Below are 20,387 nucleotides of genomic sequence, written 5' to 3'. Positions count from 1 at the left end.
CTCTTGAGTGTGGTTGCGTCTGAGGCCTTGAGAAGCAGCAGGGAGGCCGGTGGGCCTGGAGCGCGTGAGCAGCGAGCAAGGAGTCCAGAGCAGGAGCGGGCCAGCCCTGGGAGGCCAGGTGAGGACTCCGGCCTTTGAGCGGGAGTGAGCCATGGCGGGGGAGGGGGGGGGGGGGTGAGGGGTCACTACTGAGGAACAGGAGAGCCCATGAAAAGTCCACTGCTGGGCTTCCGGATTGGGGAGGTAAGGACGCCAGTGATCCGGGCCCTGGTCAAAGGCCTGCGAATCAACTGTGCAATGAACGCTCGGGGTTTGTTAGCCCGGCAGCTTTAGCCGGTGTCTGCTGCCCTCTGGTGGAAATGCTTGGGATTACCCAAGCCTGCTTTCAGCTTTGCTTCTCTACTTTTGCCTGCAGTCTGTGGGTTTTGCAGGTTCACCTACAACTTGGGGGTATAAAAACTGTTTTGTCACAGACGGTGGAGGTGTCAGGCACTTGGAGGAAACAGTTCATCAGCTTAGAGACAGGATGGCAAGGGGAAGCTATGATGTAGATGCAGCAGTGGCTGGAGCAGGGCTGGGGCAGGGCCATGTGGTGTTCTCTAGCAGCAATGGTCAGCAGCATCCAGAAGCAGGGAGGTGCGGCTGGAGGATGCACCCAGGTCGAAGAGCTGTACAGCAGGTGCTGTAGAGAGGAGAGCAAGATGAAGACACTGAGGGTGATTGACAGAGAGCTCTGAAGTCCAGGGCACAGTCCCTGATGGGGAGGGAAGGGAATGCCGCTGGGAAGGCCCAGCTAATGGAAAGAAAATGGACACGTTGAAGACCCGTAGGTCAAAACGGATCTGGAGATCTGGTGGAGTGAGGGTGTGAGAAGACTGGACAAAGAGGGAGTGGCGCGAGCCATGGAGCCACTGGAAGCATTGCTGATGTTGGAACCCAGGGGCCTGCACTCCGGCTGCTGCTGCAACTCTCTACCACCGCCGCAGCCCACAGTCACCTGCTGCTGCTGCTGTCATAAGAGTCACCAGCAGCAGGAAAAAACGGCTTCTTCCAGTTGGCAAAACAGTCTGGAGGATGTAGTTTTCAGGCTTCCAGCCCTTTCCATACAGAGGAGGGCGCTGCAGCCCAGGGGCAGTACCAGCTTCTTAACTGCCATGTAAAACCCCCTTCTTCCTTTTGTTCTTCCAGTTCCTTCCAACACCCTTTGACCCAATTTCCTGCATCAGATCGTTCTGTCTTGGAATTTTCTATATTTGCATTGGTCTGTGCAACAGGTGCATACACTATGACTAAGGGCAAATCCAGGTATTTGAGGACCTGAGGCTTATTCAATGGGGGAAAGTAATTCCCTTTAAGAAAAGGAATACAGGGACTTCCCTGGTGGTCCAGTTGTTAAGAATCCACCTTCCAATGCAGGTGACACGGGTTCGAGCCCTGGTCAGGGAACTAAGATCCCACGTGCCACGGGGCAGCTAAGCCCGTGCATCACAGCTACTGAGTCCGCGAGCCCACGTGCCCACAACTAGAGAGAAGCCCATATGCTGCAACGAAAGATCCCACGTGCCGCAACTAGGACCTGACACAGCCAAAAATAAATAAATAAATATTAAAAAAAAAAAAAAGAATATCACCAATTTGCAAACCCCTAAAAAAAAAAAAGAAAGAAAAAGAATACAACATTATGAATGAAAAATGAGCTTATTAGCTTTATGGTAAATTCACTTTACATCCCCAACATACCCTAGGTAAACTTGCACATGTGTACCAAGAGACATGGTTGAGTATGTTCACAAGGGTCTTCATTGTAATAGAAAAAGCTGTAACTAACCCATCACTATTGATAGGAAAATGGATAAATACATGAAGAGCTAATATTTTACATTAAAATGATAGCGATTCTCCTCAAACTCGATCTAAAGATTCAATACAATATGGATCAAATTACAGCAAGTTTAAACGAAACATGCCACTTCTAAAAGTGATCTGGGGAATTTCCTGGCGGTCCAGTGGTTAGGACTCTGAGCTTCCACTGCCAGTGTTCCTGGTTCGATCCCTGATTGGGGAACTAAGATCCCTGCAAGCTGCACAGCCAAAACTAAATGAAATGAAATGAAAAAAAATAGGTGATCTGTGTCCCTTACTTCACACAAACACAAAAATCAATTAAAGATGGATTAAAGGCTTAAATGTGAAAAGAAAAACTTCACAACTTTTAGAGAAAATCTTCTATATCCTTATGACCTTTGGGGTAAGGAACACTTTCTTAAAGAGCTCATACAATAAAAGACAATTTTGCTAAATTTTGGGTCATCAAAAGATAATCCATAGACTTCCATTCCCAACCAAGTTAGAGTAAAAAAGACTAGATTTACCTTCTTGCTTAAAACAACGACCCCCCCCAAAAAAAGATGAAATATACAAATATATGAAACAACAACTTTAAAGACATTGGACATCAGGTAACAAAGGACAGTGATCCATGGGAAAAGGGAAAATAACAAGATGAGCCCTCTGATTGTCCAAGCCCACTGCCTTGAGTTTCCACACAGGGAGGAGGAACTGAGGTGTAATTATCCCGGAGCTGAAAAGATGGAGCTGAGGGTCTGGAGAGACCAAGGCTGCCAGAGTTCATAGACATCAGAAGAGTACCAGAGAGGAGAGAGTTTCACAGAGAGAGAACCTAGAGATCTGCAGAGGGTCATCCTTCAGTATTCAGCATGTGAGGAAACTACCAGGGCTGGGGAAAGAAGCATCAAAAAGAATAAGAGGACTGCACAAACTAGGAATAGAAGGGAACTTCCTCAATCCAAACAAGGGCATCAATGATAAACCCACAATTGGCATCAAACTCAGTGGTGAAAGATTGGATGCTTTTCCACTAAAAGCAGGAACAAAACAAGGATGTCTGCCCTCGCCACTCCTATTCCGCATTGAATTGGAAGATCTACTTAGGGCAATTTGGCAATAAAATAAATATGAGGCATGCAGATTGGAAAGAAAGAAGTAAAATTATCTCTCTTTGCAGATGACAAGATCTTATATGTAGACAATCCTAAGGAATCTACTAAAAAACTACTCGAACAGATAAGTTCAGCAAGGTTTCAGAATACAAGATGAATATACACAATAAACTGTATTTTTATACACTTGCAATGAACAACCTGAAAAATAAAATTAAGAAAAAGTTTCTATTTGCAATTGCATAAAAAAGAATAAAATACATAGGAATAAATTAAACAAAAGTGCAAACCTTATACTCTGAAATCTGCAACACATTGTTGAAGGAAATGAAAGAAGATCTAAATAAATGTAAAAATATCCAATGTTCATGAATTGAAAAACTTAACATTGTTAAGATGGAAGTACTCTTCACATTCATCTACAGATTCAATATAATCCCTATCAGAATCCCAGGTGACAGGGACTCTTACCTCACATCATATACAAAAATTAACTCAAAATGGATCAATGACTTAACTGTAAGAGCTAAAACTACAGAATTCTTAGAAGACAACATAAGGGTAAATCTTCATGACCTTGGATTTGGCAATGGATTCTTAGAAATGACACCAAAAGCACAAGCAAACAAACAAAACAGTAAATAAATTGGACTTCATCAAAACTATTGGGTTGGCCAAAAAGTTACTTCCGTTTTTAAGTAAAAATAAAAGACATTTTTCATTTTCACCAAGGACTTTATTGAACAACGTTTTGTTCTACTACCTTCTGCCATTTTTCAGGCAACTTCATAATTCATCTTCCCAAAACTTTTTATCTTTTTAAGCAAAGGACTGTTCCAGGTGCCTTTTACAGTCTTCCAGGGAATTGAAATTTTTTCTATTAAGAGAATTTTGTAAAGACAGAAATAAATGGAAACCCAAAGGTGCAATGTCTGGTGAATACGGCAGATGAATCAGAACTTCCCTGCCAAGCTGTAACAGTTTTTGCCTGGTCATCAGAGAAACATGCGGTCTTGCACTATCCTGATGGAAGATTATGCGTTTTCTGTTGACTAATTCCAGATGCTGTTCATCGAGTGCTGCTTTCAGTTGGTCTAACTGGGAGCAATACTTGTTGGAATTAATCGTTTGGTTTTCTGGAAGGAGCTCATAATAGAGGACTCCCTTCCATCCCACCACATACACAGCATCACCTTCTTTGGATAAAGACCGACCTTTGGTGTAGTTGGTGGTGGTTCATTTTGCTTGCCCCACGATCTCTTCCATTCCACACGATTGTACAGTATCCACTTTTCATCACCCATCACAATTTGTTTTAAAAATGGAACGTTTTTAAAGCAGAGAATTACGTGTGGAAATACGGTCAAGAAGGTGTTTTTTTTTTCACTTGACTTATGTGGAACCAAAACATCAAAGTGATGAACATAACTAAGCTGGTGCAAATGATTTTCAGCGCTTGACTTGGACATTTTGAGTATGTCGGCTATCTCCCACTTGGTGTAATGTTTTTTTTTGTGTGTGTGTGTGTGATACGCAGGCCTCTCACTGTTGTGGCCTCTCCCGTTGCGGAGCACAGGCTCCGGACACGCAGGCTCAGCCATGGCTCACGGGCCCAGCCGCATCTGCGGCATGTGGGATTCTACCGGACCAGGGCACGAACCCGTGGCCCCTGCACCGGCAGGCGGACTCTCAACCACTGCATCACCAGGGAAGCCCCCGTGTGGTTTTGTTTTAAACGGTGTGAGTACAGTTTCCCTGTTGAAATTGACTGCTTGAAGGTCCGCCCTGTCTTGAATTCTTTTGATTACCTCCCCGAGGATCTTTCTTGGGGGCAGGTGTCATTTACAGCCCTGCAGGCTTTGTGAATATTAAGTGCCCATAAGCAGCGGGGTTAAAGTTGTTATGGGAAACCGCCACAAGGCAGCAGCATTTCCTCCTGCCCAACTCTGGTTACTAAGGTACGGGGGCCTTAGGGCTAGTCCTGTTCCTGGGTTGTGAATTAGAGTGGAATGTGCCAGAAGAAACACCCAAGAACTTGTGTTCCTTTTCTCATTCCCCCTTACCCTCCCACCCCCTCCCCAGACAAATCCCAACCTCTGTCAAACCACTATGCTGAGGGTGCTGTCGTATATAGGTGGGGCGCCTCTAAAGAAAGAGGCTGCGCGTAGGAACCCCACCACCAGGAGACGTGCAGACCGGGTGACATTTCAAAGTTCTTCCAGCCCAGAGGTCCATCATTCTTTGGGTGCACTAGGCTTGGTTGAGGTGTAGGAGGGCCCACCAGAATCCAGAGACTGTGGTCCATCCAGAGGGGACCTGTCACTACAAGTCCAACGGGGGCTGCTTTGCTACCACATCCTTCCCAGCTCCCTCAGCCCCAGGACAGTCCAGCCTTGTGACCCAAGTCTGTTCAAGCTTTAGGGATGTGACACCAGCCCCAGTCACCGAGCTCTGATTGGAATAGAATAGGAATTTCTTTCTTTTTTTAAAAAATAATTTTTATTTTCTGTTGACATATAGTTGATTTACAATTATGTCATGTTGTTGTAGGTCTATGGCAATGTGATTCAGTTGTATATATTCATGTATCTGTTATTTTTCGGATTCTCTTTTTATGTAGGTTATTACTGAGTGTTGAGTAGAGCTCCCTCTGGTGTACAGTAGGTCATCTTTGCCTATCTGTTTTGTATGTATTAGTGTGTATGTTAATCCTAACCTTCTTATTTAATCCTCTCACTGCGCTTTTTCCGTTTGGTAACCCTAAGTTTTTCTCCTTGTGTGATTCTGCTTCTGTTTTATAAATTAGTTCATTTGCATCAATTTTTCACTTCTACCTATAAGTGATATCATATGATATTTTTCTTTTTCTGATTTTACTTTGTATGGTCATCTCTATGTTTGTCTATGTTCCTACCAATGGCATTATTTCACTCTTTTTATGGCTGAGCAATAGGATTAAATTCTATGGTTCGCCATGTTAATATGTCTTAGTATATATAGGGTGGCCTAACTCACGTGTGGCTGTATTATTGGTATGAAGCGGCACTCATTTTCTGGGAAAGGGGATATTTCGGTTTTGTCTTAGAAAATGTTCATGTTCTGTGGTCAACATTATGATGGAGTTGTGTAGTTTTGTCTTTATCCATCACAATGAGGCTGATGTTGTTTTGTGAAACTGTTCACATTTGACAGGAAAACATGGAGACCTAGCTTTGAGTGTCAGGGCAGCCCCTGGATGCCCCTGCCTGCTTTCCTCTTTCTCACATAGCAGTAATCGTGAAACATCCACTCTTGGCTGGAGGATCTAAGTGATTTTGACACATAGAGACAGGAGCCTCCATTTCCAGCCTAGATGCAGAGCTTCAGATAAGTGACTACATTCCACATCTATCTATTTTTTTTTAAATAAATTTATTTATTTACTTATATTTTATTTTTGGCTGCATTGGGTCTTCGTTGCCATGCACGGGCTTCTCATTGCAGTGGTTTCTCTTGTTGCGGAGCATGGGCTCTAGGCACACAGGCTTCAGTAGTTTTGGTTCGCAGGCCCTAGAGCGCAGGCTCAGTAGTTGTGGTGCACCGTCTTAGTTGCTCCGAGGCATGTGGGACCTTCCTGGACCAGGGCTCGAACCCATGTCCCCTGCATTGGAAGGCGGATTCTCAACCACTGCGCCACCAGGGAAGGCCCACATCTATCTTATTCTTCTCATTTCCATGGAAACCCTGGGCTACTTTGCAGTACAGGCCACATTTTGACTTTTTCTTTAGACAGCTGTGCTCTGATGTGAACCCATCAAAACACTGCTTCATTTAAATTTCCCCTGAACCCAGATCCTCATACAACTTTCTCCTGTGCTTGTTGATAGGCCCGTGGGCTCCACTTGTTTGCTATCTCCCTCACTGTAATGATCAAATAAACTTGACTTCTTCGAATTACACGTTTATCCCTGGGGATGTGAGGTTGATTGGGCTAAAAGAAAACTATACATGGTATACTAGATATAAATGGTATGGAAAAAAAATAAAAGCGGGGGAAAGGATAAGAGGTGCTGGGGAAGGGGCTGTTGCGATTTAAATAGGATGCTTACGAAACACCTCGGTGATACAGTGACATCTGAGCAAAGATCTGAAAGAAGTGGGGGATTTTTTGAACGGTTGAGTATCTAGGAAAAGAGCAGCAGAGGAAGGGTAAACAGTTAGTGCAAAAGCCCCGAGGAAGAGCTTGCAGAGCGTGTTTCAACCACACTTAGTCAGTGACCCTACGTTGACAACCTCTTTAATTCCGTAACCTACCCCCACTCCATCGTTACTCCCTTATCCTGCTTTTTCATTTTTCCACAAAACGTTTCAATATATCATTCCGTGTTCATTATGTTTGTTTTCCGCTCTGCGCGAGGGAGGGCATCTTCGCCAGTCTGGGTCGCCGATACAGCTCGAGCTTCTAGCAGTGTTGGGCACGCCGCAGGAGCTCGACAGGCCGTACTGTCCGGAGGCCCCGGGCCGGGGAGAGAGAGCGGTCAAGGTAAGGAGGAAGAGACCGGTCTCCTGGGGCCTCGGTGGGGGGGAAGCCCCTGCTGAGGACCCGCAAGTAAGGAGCCCCACCTCCCAGCGCCCCGGCCCCCCGGCCGGATGCGCATCCTCGCGCGTGCGCCGGGTGCGGCCCGGGTCAAGGCGCCCGCCTGATTGGCTGCGGCCGGCGCCTAGAAGCGGCGTTGCGCGTGCGCGCTCCTTCCGCGCGGTCTTGTGGCATGGGTTTTGCTCTTCAGCTTCCGCTGTCTCCGCGGCAGCCCCATCTTCCCGTCTAGGGTGCTCGTTCCCGTTGCTCGGAATGTTCCCGGAACTCAATAACCTTCTCAACACCACCCCTGACCAGACGGAGCAGGTAAGAGATTGCACGGTCGGGAAGGGGGCGCGTCCTGGGAGCGTGGCGGAAGACCGTACGGGAAGCGCACGCGGACCCGTGAGAAATAACGCGACGTCCGGGGACCCCGGGGCGCCTGGGAGTTGTAGTCCAAAGAGGCCCCGCCCGGGGCTGGCCTGGACATTTGGGCTTGTGGGAGGTGGGCATCTGGCGCCTTCTCAAAGGTCGTGCGTGCCCTTGAAAGTCCATAGGAAGCATGTCCGACGTTTGGATTGGCTTAAGTTCACAGACGTGTACCGGACGATCCCTTTGCGTGTTCAGTGTGGTGGGAGTTCCGGCGCCCCAAAAGAGGCTGCCGGAGAGGAGAGGAGAGTTCGACTCTCCACCCATCACGTGGGACCAGCTTCTTAACCACCCTGAGCCTCCCTCTGGCTCGGGAGCGCTCGGCAGGTCGCAGTGAATGCTGCTGCTCCTCTTCCTTCTCGTGTTCTCGAATAGTGCTCTTTGAAGCTGCCCTCAGCCAACGTTGGGTTGTAGGAGTCCACCTTTGACACCACAGGCTCGCTACACTTGTTTTCTTCTCCCTCCTTCTCACTCTCTAGGGCATTTCGAAAATTTCCACGCTTTCGCCCAAGGGTTACCTACCCTAGGAATATACCTGACTTATTTCATAGCTGTTGTCTTTCTGATGAAATGGTAAGCTCTTCCAGAAAGACAAGACACCAAGTGTGTAAAGCCTTTTTATGACTCCCTAATGCCTGGCAAATAGTATTCAGTGGATACTTGTGCATCATAATTGCCCAGCAGTTCTTCTCTGCCCAAGCCTCCAGATGGCGCTGGTTACCTTGCCAGTTACTACTAGCACCTCCAAAGTCCAAGCCCAAGGCCACAGGGAATGGAGGATAGAAGTGGGCGCCAGGAAATAACAGATGGCGCTAGGGTTAACCCTCAAGTTCTGCTAGTGTGATCTTTCATAGTTTATAAGTGAAAAAAATCACAACAGCACAGAGACGACCTTCCCTGCCACTGAGAAGGAGCTAGGGGTGGCTGGAGCAGGGCAGCCAGGCCCTGCAGAGACCATTGTTAGAGGTCTTTCCAGGGCTCTCCACGATCAGAGCTCTGCCTGAAGCAGTTTCCAGGGCCTTTGGGAGGAGGACTTTGATACTGGAAGTCTCTGTCAACAACTACTTCTTCACTCTCCCCTACTTAGGGGACAGAATTGGAAGCAGGATTAGAAATAGGGAAGAAGCTGGATCAGATGACTTTTTAGAAGACCCCTTAAAATCTTGGCAGTCAGTAATTTTTGTTGGATTCCATGATAAAAGCTTCCTTTGTTCAGGATTTAATTCTCTCCAAGACTGTTGAGGAAGAGAAGGGATTCTGTTCTTTATTGCCTTGGGAATTATGAGGTTGAGATATGCTTGCCCATAATGAGTGACTTAATACCAATCATTTTAATTATTGGTTTTTCCATAATTTTGACTTATTTTCTTCTTTTTGTGGTTAAATACACACACACACACACACACATATGCAGAGTCTCCAGGTGTAGAAATTTAGGGGTGGACACAACCGACTAGATTTTGACACTCAGCTGAGCTCTTTCCTGGGAGTCTAATTCATCTTTTTGTGTTCTTCTTAACTTTTAGGGGAAACTGACTCTACTCTGTGATGCCAAGACAGATGGCAGTTTCCTTGTGCACCACTTTCTCTCCTTCTATCTCAAAGGTATGGACTGTAGAAAAAGAAAACCCAAGGCAAAAAAAAAAAAAAAGCCTGATTCAGGAAGCAATAGGAATCGTATTAAGTAGCGAGGGCTTTGGTGTTCGGGCAGCCAGATGTCTGTTTATCAGGTAACTGATTACTGGATCATCTGGTTCCATCTCCTACTCTGCCAGAGAGTGGCATGTGCTCCCTGTATCCAGTCCCGCCTTCCACTTCTCCACGTCTTGCATAGGCACTGCCTCCCTGAGGTCCTTGTGTGGCCTTCTCATTTAGTTGCTCCTTGGTCCTTGTCTATTTTGAAGTCTCTAGGCACTTGACCCATTAACACTTTGCCCTGGCAGTAGATGCTTCCTAAAGAACACAGGGAAGAAAACAGCATGGCCACTGCAATTCACACACAGAAATTGATTAGAAGAAGAAAACAGCCAAATGAAAAAAAGACTTATTGATTCTCCTTGAGTCCCCACTGAGCCAGGCCAGGAAACACGGTAGACCTTTGGCACTCTTAATTGTAATAATTTACAGCTTTGAAAGTTATCTTCCTTTCCAGATGATGTTATTGTCAGCTTATAAAGACCAAGAGAATCTACAGATAAATTATTAGAATTAATTATGTTCATAAGGTAGCTAGAGCTTCTTTGTGCTCCCCTTGTCTCCTCTTGGGTATAAGACTAGTTTAAAAAATCCATTGTATTTCTGTACACCAACAAGCAATTAGAAAAATATAATTTTTTAAAAACCACTTTTTTCAGTGGAACAAATTAAGATTCCTAGTAATACCTCTCACAGAGGAAGTACATCTCAGAATCAATGAAATAAGGTATAATTATTAAATACGAAAAAAAGTACATCTTAGAATCAAATTGGGTATGTCAGGTTGCAAGGCCTCGGTTCTCTAGATCTGCCTCATTGCTTTTGTTTCCAGAGGTATGACGTATACGAAACTGATTGTAAGTAGAGACTTTATTAAAAATCAGTTTATTTTATTTTATTTTCCAGCTAATTGTAAAGTCTGCTTTGTGGCACTCATCCAGTCCTTCAGTCACTACAATATCGTGGGACAGAAGCTGGTAAATATTTTAGAACTCCCTGATGGGATCCCTGAGTGAGTGTGTGTGCCAGGCATGTGTGAGTGTGCTGGGCTTCCCTGTTTGAGTTGTGGAGGCTGGGCTTCCCTGTTTGGGTTGTGGAGAATTTAGCAAGGGAGGGACTAAGGAAATCATGGAATCCTGAACCCCTTCTCTGAAGGGCTAAGGCAGCATCTCTACGTGTTTTGTTAATTTATAAAGTTTGTAGAACCAGATATGGTGTGTGTTTTTAAAAAATATTTATTTATTTATTTGGTTGCACTGGGCCTTAGTTTCGGCAGGCGGGCTCCTTAGTTGTGGCATGTGAACTCTTAGTTGCGGCAAGCATGTGGGATCTAGTTCCCTGACCAGGGATCGAACCCGGGCCCCCTGCATTGGGAGCACGGAGTTTTATCCACTACCCCACGAGGCAAGTCCCAGATCTGTTGTTAATTAATCAAACCCTTCTCTGTTGAGTCTGGACCAGTTAAGGTTTTCTCCTTCTCGGTGTGAGCTTTAATCTTGTTCCTAGTGAGTGAGAGATCACAGCTTGGTCTGCTGCCAAGTTGAGTGCCTCCCACTGTGTCTCCCTAAGTCTAGGGCTTAGGACCCAAATGTGGGGAGAGGCAGGCGCTTTTATCATGTGCCCCTTACCTCATCTTGGTTTGCCCCTCATCTCATTAGATGCAGCCAAGCAAGAATAAGATGGCCCAGAGGCTGATGAACCTCCTGGCCTGGCTTGGCCCATTACTTGTGACCTGTGACCTGGTGAATTTACTGGGTTGTTATTGTAGTGTGTTATTTTGTTTGTTTTTTTAAAGTCCTGCTAGGATTTTTTTTTTAATTAAATTTATTTTTTGGCTGCGTTGGGTTTTTGTTGCTGTGCGCGGGCTTTCTCTAGTTGCGGCGAGCAAGTGCTACTCTTCATTGCAGTGCGCGGGCTTCTCATTGCGGTGGCTTCTTTTTGTTGCAGAGCATGGGCTCTAGGTGCGCGGGTTTCAGTAGTTGTGGCACGCAGGCTCAGTAGTTGTGGTGCACGGGCTTAGTTGCTCTGCGGCACGTGGGATCTTCCCGGACCAGGGCTCGAACCTGTGTCCCCTGCATTGGCAAGCAGATTCTTAACCACTGCACCACCAGGGAAGTCCCTTGTAGTGTGTTTTTGCTGTTTGTTTTGATTAGGTCAGCCTCAGAGAGGGAGGGAACCAGGCCACCCATCAGCAGTGATCTTTGAAGTGTTCGTCATACTATTGGGCCACATCACTGCCTCTTCTCTGATGGGGAGAAAACAATGAGAGAGTGAGAGAAGGGTAAGCTCTTTCTCATCCTTTACAGGGAAGGGAGAAGTTCCTGTGTCGGGTCAGATCATGAGCTCAGGTAGCACTGTCATGTCACGAACATGTATTGCATTCCAGGTCTGTGAGGCATGTCTGTGGCCCTAACATCAGTTTTTATAGATGAGAAAGTTGTGTATTCTCATATCCAGTTTGGCCGCTTTTTCTGTTACCTTGGAATCATCAACACGGCAGGAATGACACGCACAGCACTGGGTGTGCAAAGTACTAGAGCGTGAGCTTCAATCCTCTTGGGGTATTATTGTTCTTACATCAGGCGAATGGTAATGAGTGAGAGCAAAGGTGATGATCAGGAATCCTTCTCTCTGTCAGGGTGGCTACTGTTGCTAATGGTGTTACATGTAGTGAACTCTGGTGTATGAATGAGTGATTGAGGCCTGGTCTAGGGGCATGATGAGTCTGAGGAGTTCCATGTCACCTGTTTCTGCACAGACAGAACGGTGGGTTGCACATTTAGATGGTGTCACCATCTCTGGGTGTTTGTTGAAATGCACATTCTTGGGCCCTGCCCCCAAGGCTTCTGGTTCTGGAGATCTGGAGTGGGGCTCGGGTCTGCATTTTAATCAGGTATCTCAAGAGATTCTTAATTGCGTGTTTCATGAAGACCTATATTTAAGAAGTGCTGGTCTAGAGCAGGGGTTGACCAACCACAGCCTGCACCCCCTGTTTTTTGTAGATAAAGTTTTATTAGAACACAACCAGCCCCATTTGATCGTAAATGGTCTATGGCTGCTCTTGCTCTACGGTAGCAGAGTTGAGTAGTTGCAGCAGAGAATGTCATCCTGCCACCGTCTTTACTGTTATTATTTACTTACTGTATTTTTGTTTTGAATTTTATTTATTTTTTTATACAGCAGGTTCATACTAGTTATTTTTTTTTATTTTTATTTTTTAGCAGTACACGGGCCTCTCACTGTTGTGGCCTCTCCCACTGTGGAGCACAGGCTCCGGACGCGCAGGCTCAGCGGCCATGGCTCACGGGCCGAGCCGCTCCGCGGCATGTGGGATCCTCCTGGATCGGGGCACAAACCCGTGTCCCCTGCATCGGCAGGCGGACTCCCAACCACTGCGCCACCAGGGAAGCCCAAGTTATCTATTTTATACATATTAGTGTATACATGTCAATCCCAATCTTCCAATTCATCCCACCACCACCCCCCCACTTACTGTTTTTAAAATTTTGTAACTACATGCCCTTAAAAAAGAAACTTTATATTACTATTATAAATTAAAAACCAGTACTGGGTAATCATAAAAATAAGTATATAAGCAAAAGAAAGTATATTAAAAAAAATGTGACAGGTAAATGTAAATGCACATCTGAAAGCAGAACGGGGATTGTGTGTTGGGAACACCCAGGGGATGCAAGACATGGGCTCCTCCGTAGGGTGGATAGGCACACGTCTGCAGGGTTCAGAACGTGTCTGGAGCCCTCTCGTGAGCTGGAGTCTAGCCTCTCTGATGGGTCCCGCGCAAGGTGCAGGAACTCATTCCCTTTTCCATCGGGTGTAGGGTGTCAGCCTGACCACAGCGCGGGAATGCGGGCAGCTCGTGTTCCTCGAGGGTCTCAAGTCTGCAGTGGACGTCTTCTTTCGGCCTCAGGAGGAGCCACACCCCCTGCAGTTCCTCAGGTCAGTCAGCCCACGACCCAGCCCAGAGCACACCTGGCAGTAGGCCCAGCCCAGGGTTGCTGTGTGATTCCTTCTCCTCAGTGTATGGGAGGGCAGAGCTGGCTTCAGGAGTCAGATACCTCCCTGGTGTCACAGCATTATCGGAAGGTCCTTGGCTCTGACCGTGGGCCAGAGGGTGTGTGGCTGTCCCTGAAGCGATAGAAAGCATTATTTGCTGGACATGTGGCAGAGCAGTGTGCTTTGCTGGTTTTTCCAACCCTGGCTCAGAGCCCTAGCACACACCTCTGTTCTGTTCTTGGCTTGATACGGGGTCAGCAAACTACGGGCCATGGGCCAGCTACCTGGTTTGGTAAATAAAGTTTTGTTGGAATAGCCACACTTGTTTGTTCACGTATTGTCCCTGGCTGTCTGGCACTACAGCAGCAGAGGTGAGAGTTGAGACAGGGACCGTATGACCCACAAGCCTAAAATAGTTACTGTTGGCCCTTTAAGAAAAAGTTTGTTGCCTGCAGGTTGGTGTTCCTGCTTCTTGTCTTTCATGAGCATCAGTCACAGACGTAGCAGATGCCGCACCTGGCTGCTGTGCTTCCTCCACCCCAGGGAGTCTGTACGGGACCTCTCCCCGCTCTGCCCTCCCTCAGACTCAGCCTTACACAGTGGCCGGGCTCAGTGTGGAGTCAGAAGGCCACATGTCCTGACTCTGTGTGTGTGGCCTGGGGCACAGCCCTTCGCATCTCTGAACCTGGGTGTCTTTGTCTGAATGCGTGGGCCTGGTTTACACCTGAGCCCAGGTTATAGGGCACTGTTGTCCCTGCTGTCAGTGGGGCTCAGCCCTGGAGTGTGGGGCAGTGGGGCTAGTGCTTGGGCCCCGGGCCCCGAGCTATTGCTGGGAGACAACTGCTGTAGTCACTGGGGAGATGGAGGTAGCAGGGCCATGTGTGTCAGAAACAGGTCGGACCTGGTACGCACACGAGCACACTGGTAGCCCTTAGACTGCTGCCCTAACCCCCAGGACACCTGAACCGTTGCTTAACTTTCATACCCAATTGTGACCTCCTGGGAAGGCCTCTCCTGCCCAGTCTCAATGAGTCTTTCAGATGCCTTATGCTCTTGGATTGAGAGGCTGTATGAGCCTCGGGGGCTGTTTATTTCTGTGTCCGCCAGTTTTTAGCACAGTGCTTTGTACCTAGTAGGCCTCAGGGAATATTTGAACTGAAGTAAATGTACTCACGTGTGCATGCTGCCTTTTCTTTCCAGCCAGATCCTGAGCCCCTTGGTGCCAAGGACTGGAATCCAGTTCCTTCCCTCCCCCTAACCCTTTCCTGTGGTGCTGCGCAGTCTCATAAACACTTGTAGAGCACGTGAACTCTCTGGTAACTTTTGCCCTGTGTCCCAGGGAGGCCAACTCTGGGAACCTGCAGCCACTGTATGAGTTTGTACAGGAGGCGCTGAAGCCCATGGACAGTGGGGAGGCTGCCTGGAGGTGCCCGGTGCTGCTGGTGGACGACCTCAGTGTGCTGCTAAGCCTGGGCGTGGGGGCAGTGGCGGTGCTGGACTTCATCCACTACTGCAGAGCCACCGTGTGCCGGGAATGGAAGGTAATCACGGGCCTGCTCCCTGTGCTCCTGCCTGTGACCCATACGGGCCGACAGGCCCAGGCCTCGCTTGCGTGCAGTGATCTTTTCTGTTTAATTGCATGGGGCTTTGGCTTTACCCTGGCAGGCCCAGGAACCTTTCAGTCAATGCACCTTGCTCTCCACTACCTGCCATTGATGAAAAATAAGGCCCTGAAAACTAAAAGGGTGCCCGGCACTGTCTTTAACGGGGCTGGTCATTTGTGGTACTGAGGCTGTCCCCGCTCTGCCACGCGCTGTCATATCGCTCTGAGTGTGTTTTGAAGGTTGGCTGAGATAATGGGTGTAAAACTGCTTTAAAAATTGTGAGGTGAAAAAAAAAAATTGTGAGGTGAAGGGACCTCCCTGGCGGTCCAGTGGTTAAAACTCTGTGCTTCCACTGCAGGGGCACGGGTTCGATCCCTGGTCGGGGAACTAAGATCCTGCATGCTGCAAGGTGCAGCCAAAAAAACCCCCAAAAAACCAATATGAAAATTGTGAGGTGCAATACAGGGATAGGGTGTAACCTTCATTGTCAAGTGGTGAGGCAAAAATAGAAATTCTGCCATACTAGAGATTTTAACAAAATAGGAACAGCTGTGGTGCCATCTCCCAGGAACCAGACTTAAAGAGTTAAGTGAGGGGAAGCTTGTAGCACGGCAGCTCAGCGTGTGGCCCACAGGGCCAGGCTGGGTGCAGAGCAGTGGGGAGGGGGTAAATGGGTTGGCCAGGGGTGTGTGGATCCAGCAGTGCATGTTGCTCACGTCCTGCGTGTGAGGTCCTGCCTGGAAGCTGGGGTCAGGGGACCTTCTGAGGCCGTCCTGGCTACAGTCACAGGGCCAGGTGCCAGGGTGATGGGGAGAGAAGGGAAGGAGGAGGAAATGTATGGGGCTTGGAGGACACAGTTCACTGGGGCTTGTGGAGAGAGTGAAGCGGTCAGAGTCAGCTGCTGCAGCTCAGCCTGTTCTGTGGCCCACTACCAACCTCTTTTTGTAAAAATACTTCTTTTAGTTGAAAAAGTAGAACTTGGGAATAGTTCAGTAAAGAAAAAAAGAAGGTATAAACAATATAAAGGCTATTTTAGCCAAAAGTAACTGTCTCTTTTCCTCCGTTGTATATCCTTCCAGAGAGTCTATGCAGTCATGAACACGTTTGTATGTACACTTGTTTCCCTGCATTTTTCTTCACATTATTGGTAACCTACCATTCGCACGGTTTGGCACTTCTTTTCCTTTACTAACACACAGTATGTTTTGCTCTCCATTGCCCCGAAACAGAGCACACAGATCTGCTTTATTCTCTTTAACGATTGGACACTCCTCCTTGCTTGTGGATGAACTGAGCTGGAAGTACCGGCTGGATGTGCTGGTGAGACTCTCCAGCAGATGGTTGCAGCTACGGTCCTGGAGTCCAGGCACGGGTGCTTCCCACAAAGCGGATGCTACAGCTGGGAGGCCGATCTGTGAGAGGGATGCAGGGCAGTGGAGGCTCTGAGAGCCCAGCACACCCTGGTCCCGGCGTCCCTTCCCATCGGTCTCCATCATGGTCTCTGTTGCAGGGAAATGTAGTGGCCCTTGTGCATGACAGTGGAGATGCCGAGGACGAGGAGAATGACATCCTGCTGAATGGCCTTGGTCACCAGAGCCACCTGATACTGCGGGCTGAAGGCCTGGCCACCGGCTTCTGCAAGGACGTGCATGGGCAGGTGCGCAGGGACTGGGGCTCACTGGGAGCTGCTCGCTTCCCGAGTCTAGGCTGCCCGTGGGATAGTGTCCGGCTGTGGGGTGGTCTGGTTGGGGCGTGCCCTCAGGTGGAAGGGAAGCCTCAGAAGCGTGTGAATGCAGGTCAGAGTCCGCCCCAGGTGGTGCTTGGCCCCATGCACCAAGGCAGGTTTTCCATGGTAGTCCATTTGCAGCCAAAGGGGAGCTCCTGAAGAGAAGATGGCTGTCTACAGGGGAAGGCCGTAAACAGCGGAATTCCTCTGCAGGACCACAGCAGGCTTTGTATATTCAGGCCAACACCGTTCCTTTTAAAATAGAGACTTGGGACTTCCCTGGTGGCGCAGTGGTTAGGAATCTGCCTGCCAATGCAGGGGACGTGGGTTTGAGCCCTGGTCCGGGAAGATTCCACAGGCCGCGGAGCAACTAAGCCCGCGTGCCACAACTACTGAGCCTGCGCTCTATAGAGCCCGCGAGCCACAACTACTGAGCCCATGTGCCAGAACTACTGAAGCCTGTGCACCTAGAGCCTGTGCTCCGCAATAAGAGAAGCCACCGCAATGAGAAGCCCGCGCACCGCAACTAGAGTAGCCCTGCTTGCTGCAACTAGAGAAAGCCTGCGTGCAACAATGAAGACCCAACGCAGCCAAAAAAAATTTTTTTTAATAAAAATATAATAAAATAGAGACTTGGGGAGGCCATTCCCCTGGCTGGCGTTGCTGCCCCCACTGCTGCCTCTGCCTGGGATGTTTGGAGTACTTAGGTGGAAGCTGAGTCCTGCCCTGGGAGGCAGGTCAGGTTCTCCCCATGTTCAGGGGCTGCCGTGGTTCTCTGCCTTCTGAAACTTCTCTTTTGGGATCACCCCAAAGCCTTTACCACCTCTTCCAGGTTAACTTCATGTTGACCACTTTTGACCCTTTAAGGGTGGGTGGGCGTTTTGGCCCAGAGTCGTTCAGAGTCGGGTGTCGAAAACAAAGCACAGGCCCAGAGATGCTGTGCTGGTGGTGCGGCCCAGGCATAGCCTGAGGAGAAGCTTCTGCCGGCAGCTTATGGCTCTGAAGCCAGTCAGCCCCCCAGAGCTTTCTAGTCACTAGAGACAAATGTCCAGTCTTCCTGAGCCTCGGAATTGAGTGTACACATTCTGTTGTGTTGATTTTCAAAATTCATCTAGCCAAAAAGTAAAAAACCGTGCACACAGAAAAGACCAAAGGGAAATGCACAAAAATATTTTAATGGTTCCTCTCTGGATGGGTTTTTTTCTCCCTTTTACTTTTCTTTGTCTCTCATGTTTTCTGTAGTGAGCAAATATTATTATTGTAATGGAGGGGAAACACTTATTTTTAGGTGTCTGGTAATAAGCTTTGTTTTGGAAGTCGGTCCCATTACTGCATGGTGCATGACCTCAATTGAAGGTCACCGATGAGGCAGGAAGGGTTCACAATGGAGCAGGTATTTGGGGATGCCTTTCCTCTTTCACTCTTCTCTTTGTCACTTAGCTGAGGATCCTGTGGAGGAGACCATCAGAGCCCACAGCCCAGCGAGATCGGAGCCTCACTTACCAGTACAAGATACAGGACAAGAATGTGTCCTTTTTTGCCAAAGGAATGTCTCCTGCTGTTCTGTGACCTGATTTAGGGGCAGCTGAAGCTACCTTGGACTATTTTTAGTTGTGAAAGATGAAGCAACTGAGCAGAAATGGATCTTTACACCTTTGTTGTGGACTGGCAGTTCCCCTGTGACCCAGGGGTGGTGGAATGGTGCTGTGATGGTTTGCCTTTGTTCCCCTGGGCCCTGTTTAGAAAACACATGAAGAAGCTGCAGCCCTGCCTCAGCTGAATTGCTGCATGTTGAACTGGGTGAAATGGGTCCTCTGGAGCCTTCCTCGTAAACACGCTTTAGCCCCAACTGCCCATTTTTGGTTGTGGTGCCTTTCAGAGCCAGGATGGGTGTGGAGGCAGTCCTGGATGGCAGGTGTCCAAAGTGACAACCAGGATATTCGTGGCTGGCACAAAGTGAGTTCCCACCTCATGGCTTCCTGTGGATTGTCTCATTTAATTTTCACCTTCATCCTGAAAAAGTATTTTCTTCTTCAGTCCAGTCAGGAAATAGGCTTCGAGAGGTTTGGAAGCACGCTCAAAGCTGTAGAGCCTGCTGCCAGTAACGGAGGCCTGACTGAAGTCCACGCTTGCTGACTGACCCTCATGGAAACCAGAGGCAGGCTCCTGCCCAGTTCACAAGTTGGCTCTCCTTGTTTCTGTTGTAGCTGAGCACCTGGCCCATATGCTAAGGAGACCAAGCCATCGCGGGCCCGGCACCCTGGCCTTGGCCACACAAGGCCCCATGTAGGGCGCAGGTGTGCATGGCCTTGGTGAGGGGGGGAAGGAATGTTCTTGCTGCCAGGTAGGCTAGGACCTTGGGGAAGAGCCAGTGCCTCCCTGACCTGTGAAGACTGAAGGCGGTGAGCTCTTCCCCAGCATCCTGTAGATGCCACTTGCCACACTCAGCCCTTCAGTCAAGGTCACCTCTGAGTATTCTCTTAGAATGGGTACATTTTATTGTATGTACATTATACCACAAAGAATCTGATTTTAAAAATAAATAAAATGGGAAAATAACACTGCTTTGCAGGGACTAAGGAAGTTTCATATCCATTGTTTAATTTTAACTTTTTTTAAACATTTTTTAGTCTTTGCAAAAGGGAGCAATTTATCACCCCGCTCCTCAAGTCATACTAACTAGTGTGTTAGTTTTCCCATTGAAACAGTAGCTGCTTTTCTTCTCAAAATACTGCAGACTTGATAGAATATTTTAAAATTGAGTGTAACTTAAAAGAAAGTAGTCATGAAAGAATCCAGTGATTCTTTTATTAATACGATGGTATTTATACAGCTTCCCATGAGCTGCAGTTCTGAATGGGTAAGGCACCACGAAACATTTTTTGCATGATATGCTATTATATTTCTTCACTTGATTTATAAATGTTTTCATTAAATTTTTAATGTTTAATGGCTACTTGGCATTTTTTGGTGTCATTATATTCTAATTTGCTGAGGTATTCTCTGGGCATGTCGGGTTCTGATTTTTATAATTATAAATTATGCTGTTATGAATTTTACATCTATACCTGTTTGGGGATGGGGTAAGTATTTGTTTCTTTAGAACATTCATTCATTCAACAAATACTGAGCACCTTCTGAGAGTATGACAGTGACAAAATAGGTCCCTGCCCTTGAAGAGCTGATGTTCTAGTAGAGGAGACAGAGACAGTCAACAGAATTGAGAATTAAGAGACATAGAGTTAGACCATGATAAGTGCTCTAAATAAAGCAGGGGGGAGGCCTACAACGGGTGAGGAATGATAACATTTTTAGAGCCTACTCCCTGAAGTGGAATTTCTGAATGAAAGCATGGACTGACCCTCCCATGTCATCAAGTTGTTCTTCAGGATGATGGTGCCAGT

General features: G+C 47.6%; 1 protein-coding gene across 1 annotated transcript; it reads left to right on the top strand.

Moving 5' to 3' along the window:
* The first annotated feature begins 6,625 nt into the window (after positions 1 to 6,625).
* Positions 6,626 to 18,841, top strand: ELP6 (elongator acetyltransferase complex subunit 6). Its single transcript, XM_029244308.1, is given in 8 exon segments — positions 6,626 to 7,520; positions 7,522 to 7,842; positions 9,471 to 9,549; positions 10,546 to 10,616; positions 13,478 to 13,596; positions 14,993 to 15,194; positions 16,768 to 16,914; positions 18,424 to 18,841. Coding segments are annotated over 8 exon segments (1,257 nt in total). The 5' UTR covers positions 6,626 to 7,331; the 3' UTR covers positions 18,553 to 18,841.
* The last annotated feature ends 1,546 nt before the right edge of the window (positions 18,842 to 20,387 follow it).

This window comes from Monodon monoceros, unplaced genomic scaffold (genome assembly GCF_005190385.1).
Source record: "Monodon monoceros isolate NGI ecotype Baffin Bay Population unplaced genomic scaffold, NGI_Narwhal_1 Super_Scaffold_3, whole genome shotgun sequence".
Taxonomy (NCBI): domain Eukaryota; kingdom Metazoa; phylum Chordata; class Mammalia; order Artiodactyla; family Monodontidae; genus Monodon; species Monodon monoceros.
The sequence above is the reverse complement of the archived record's forward strand: the minus strand, read 5'-3'. Positions and strand labels throughout refer to the sequence as shown.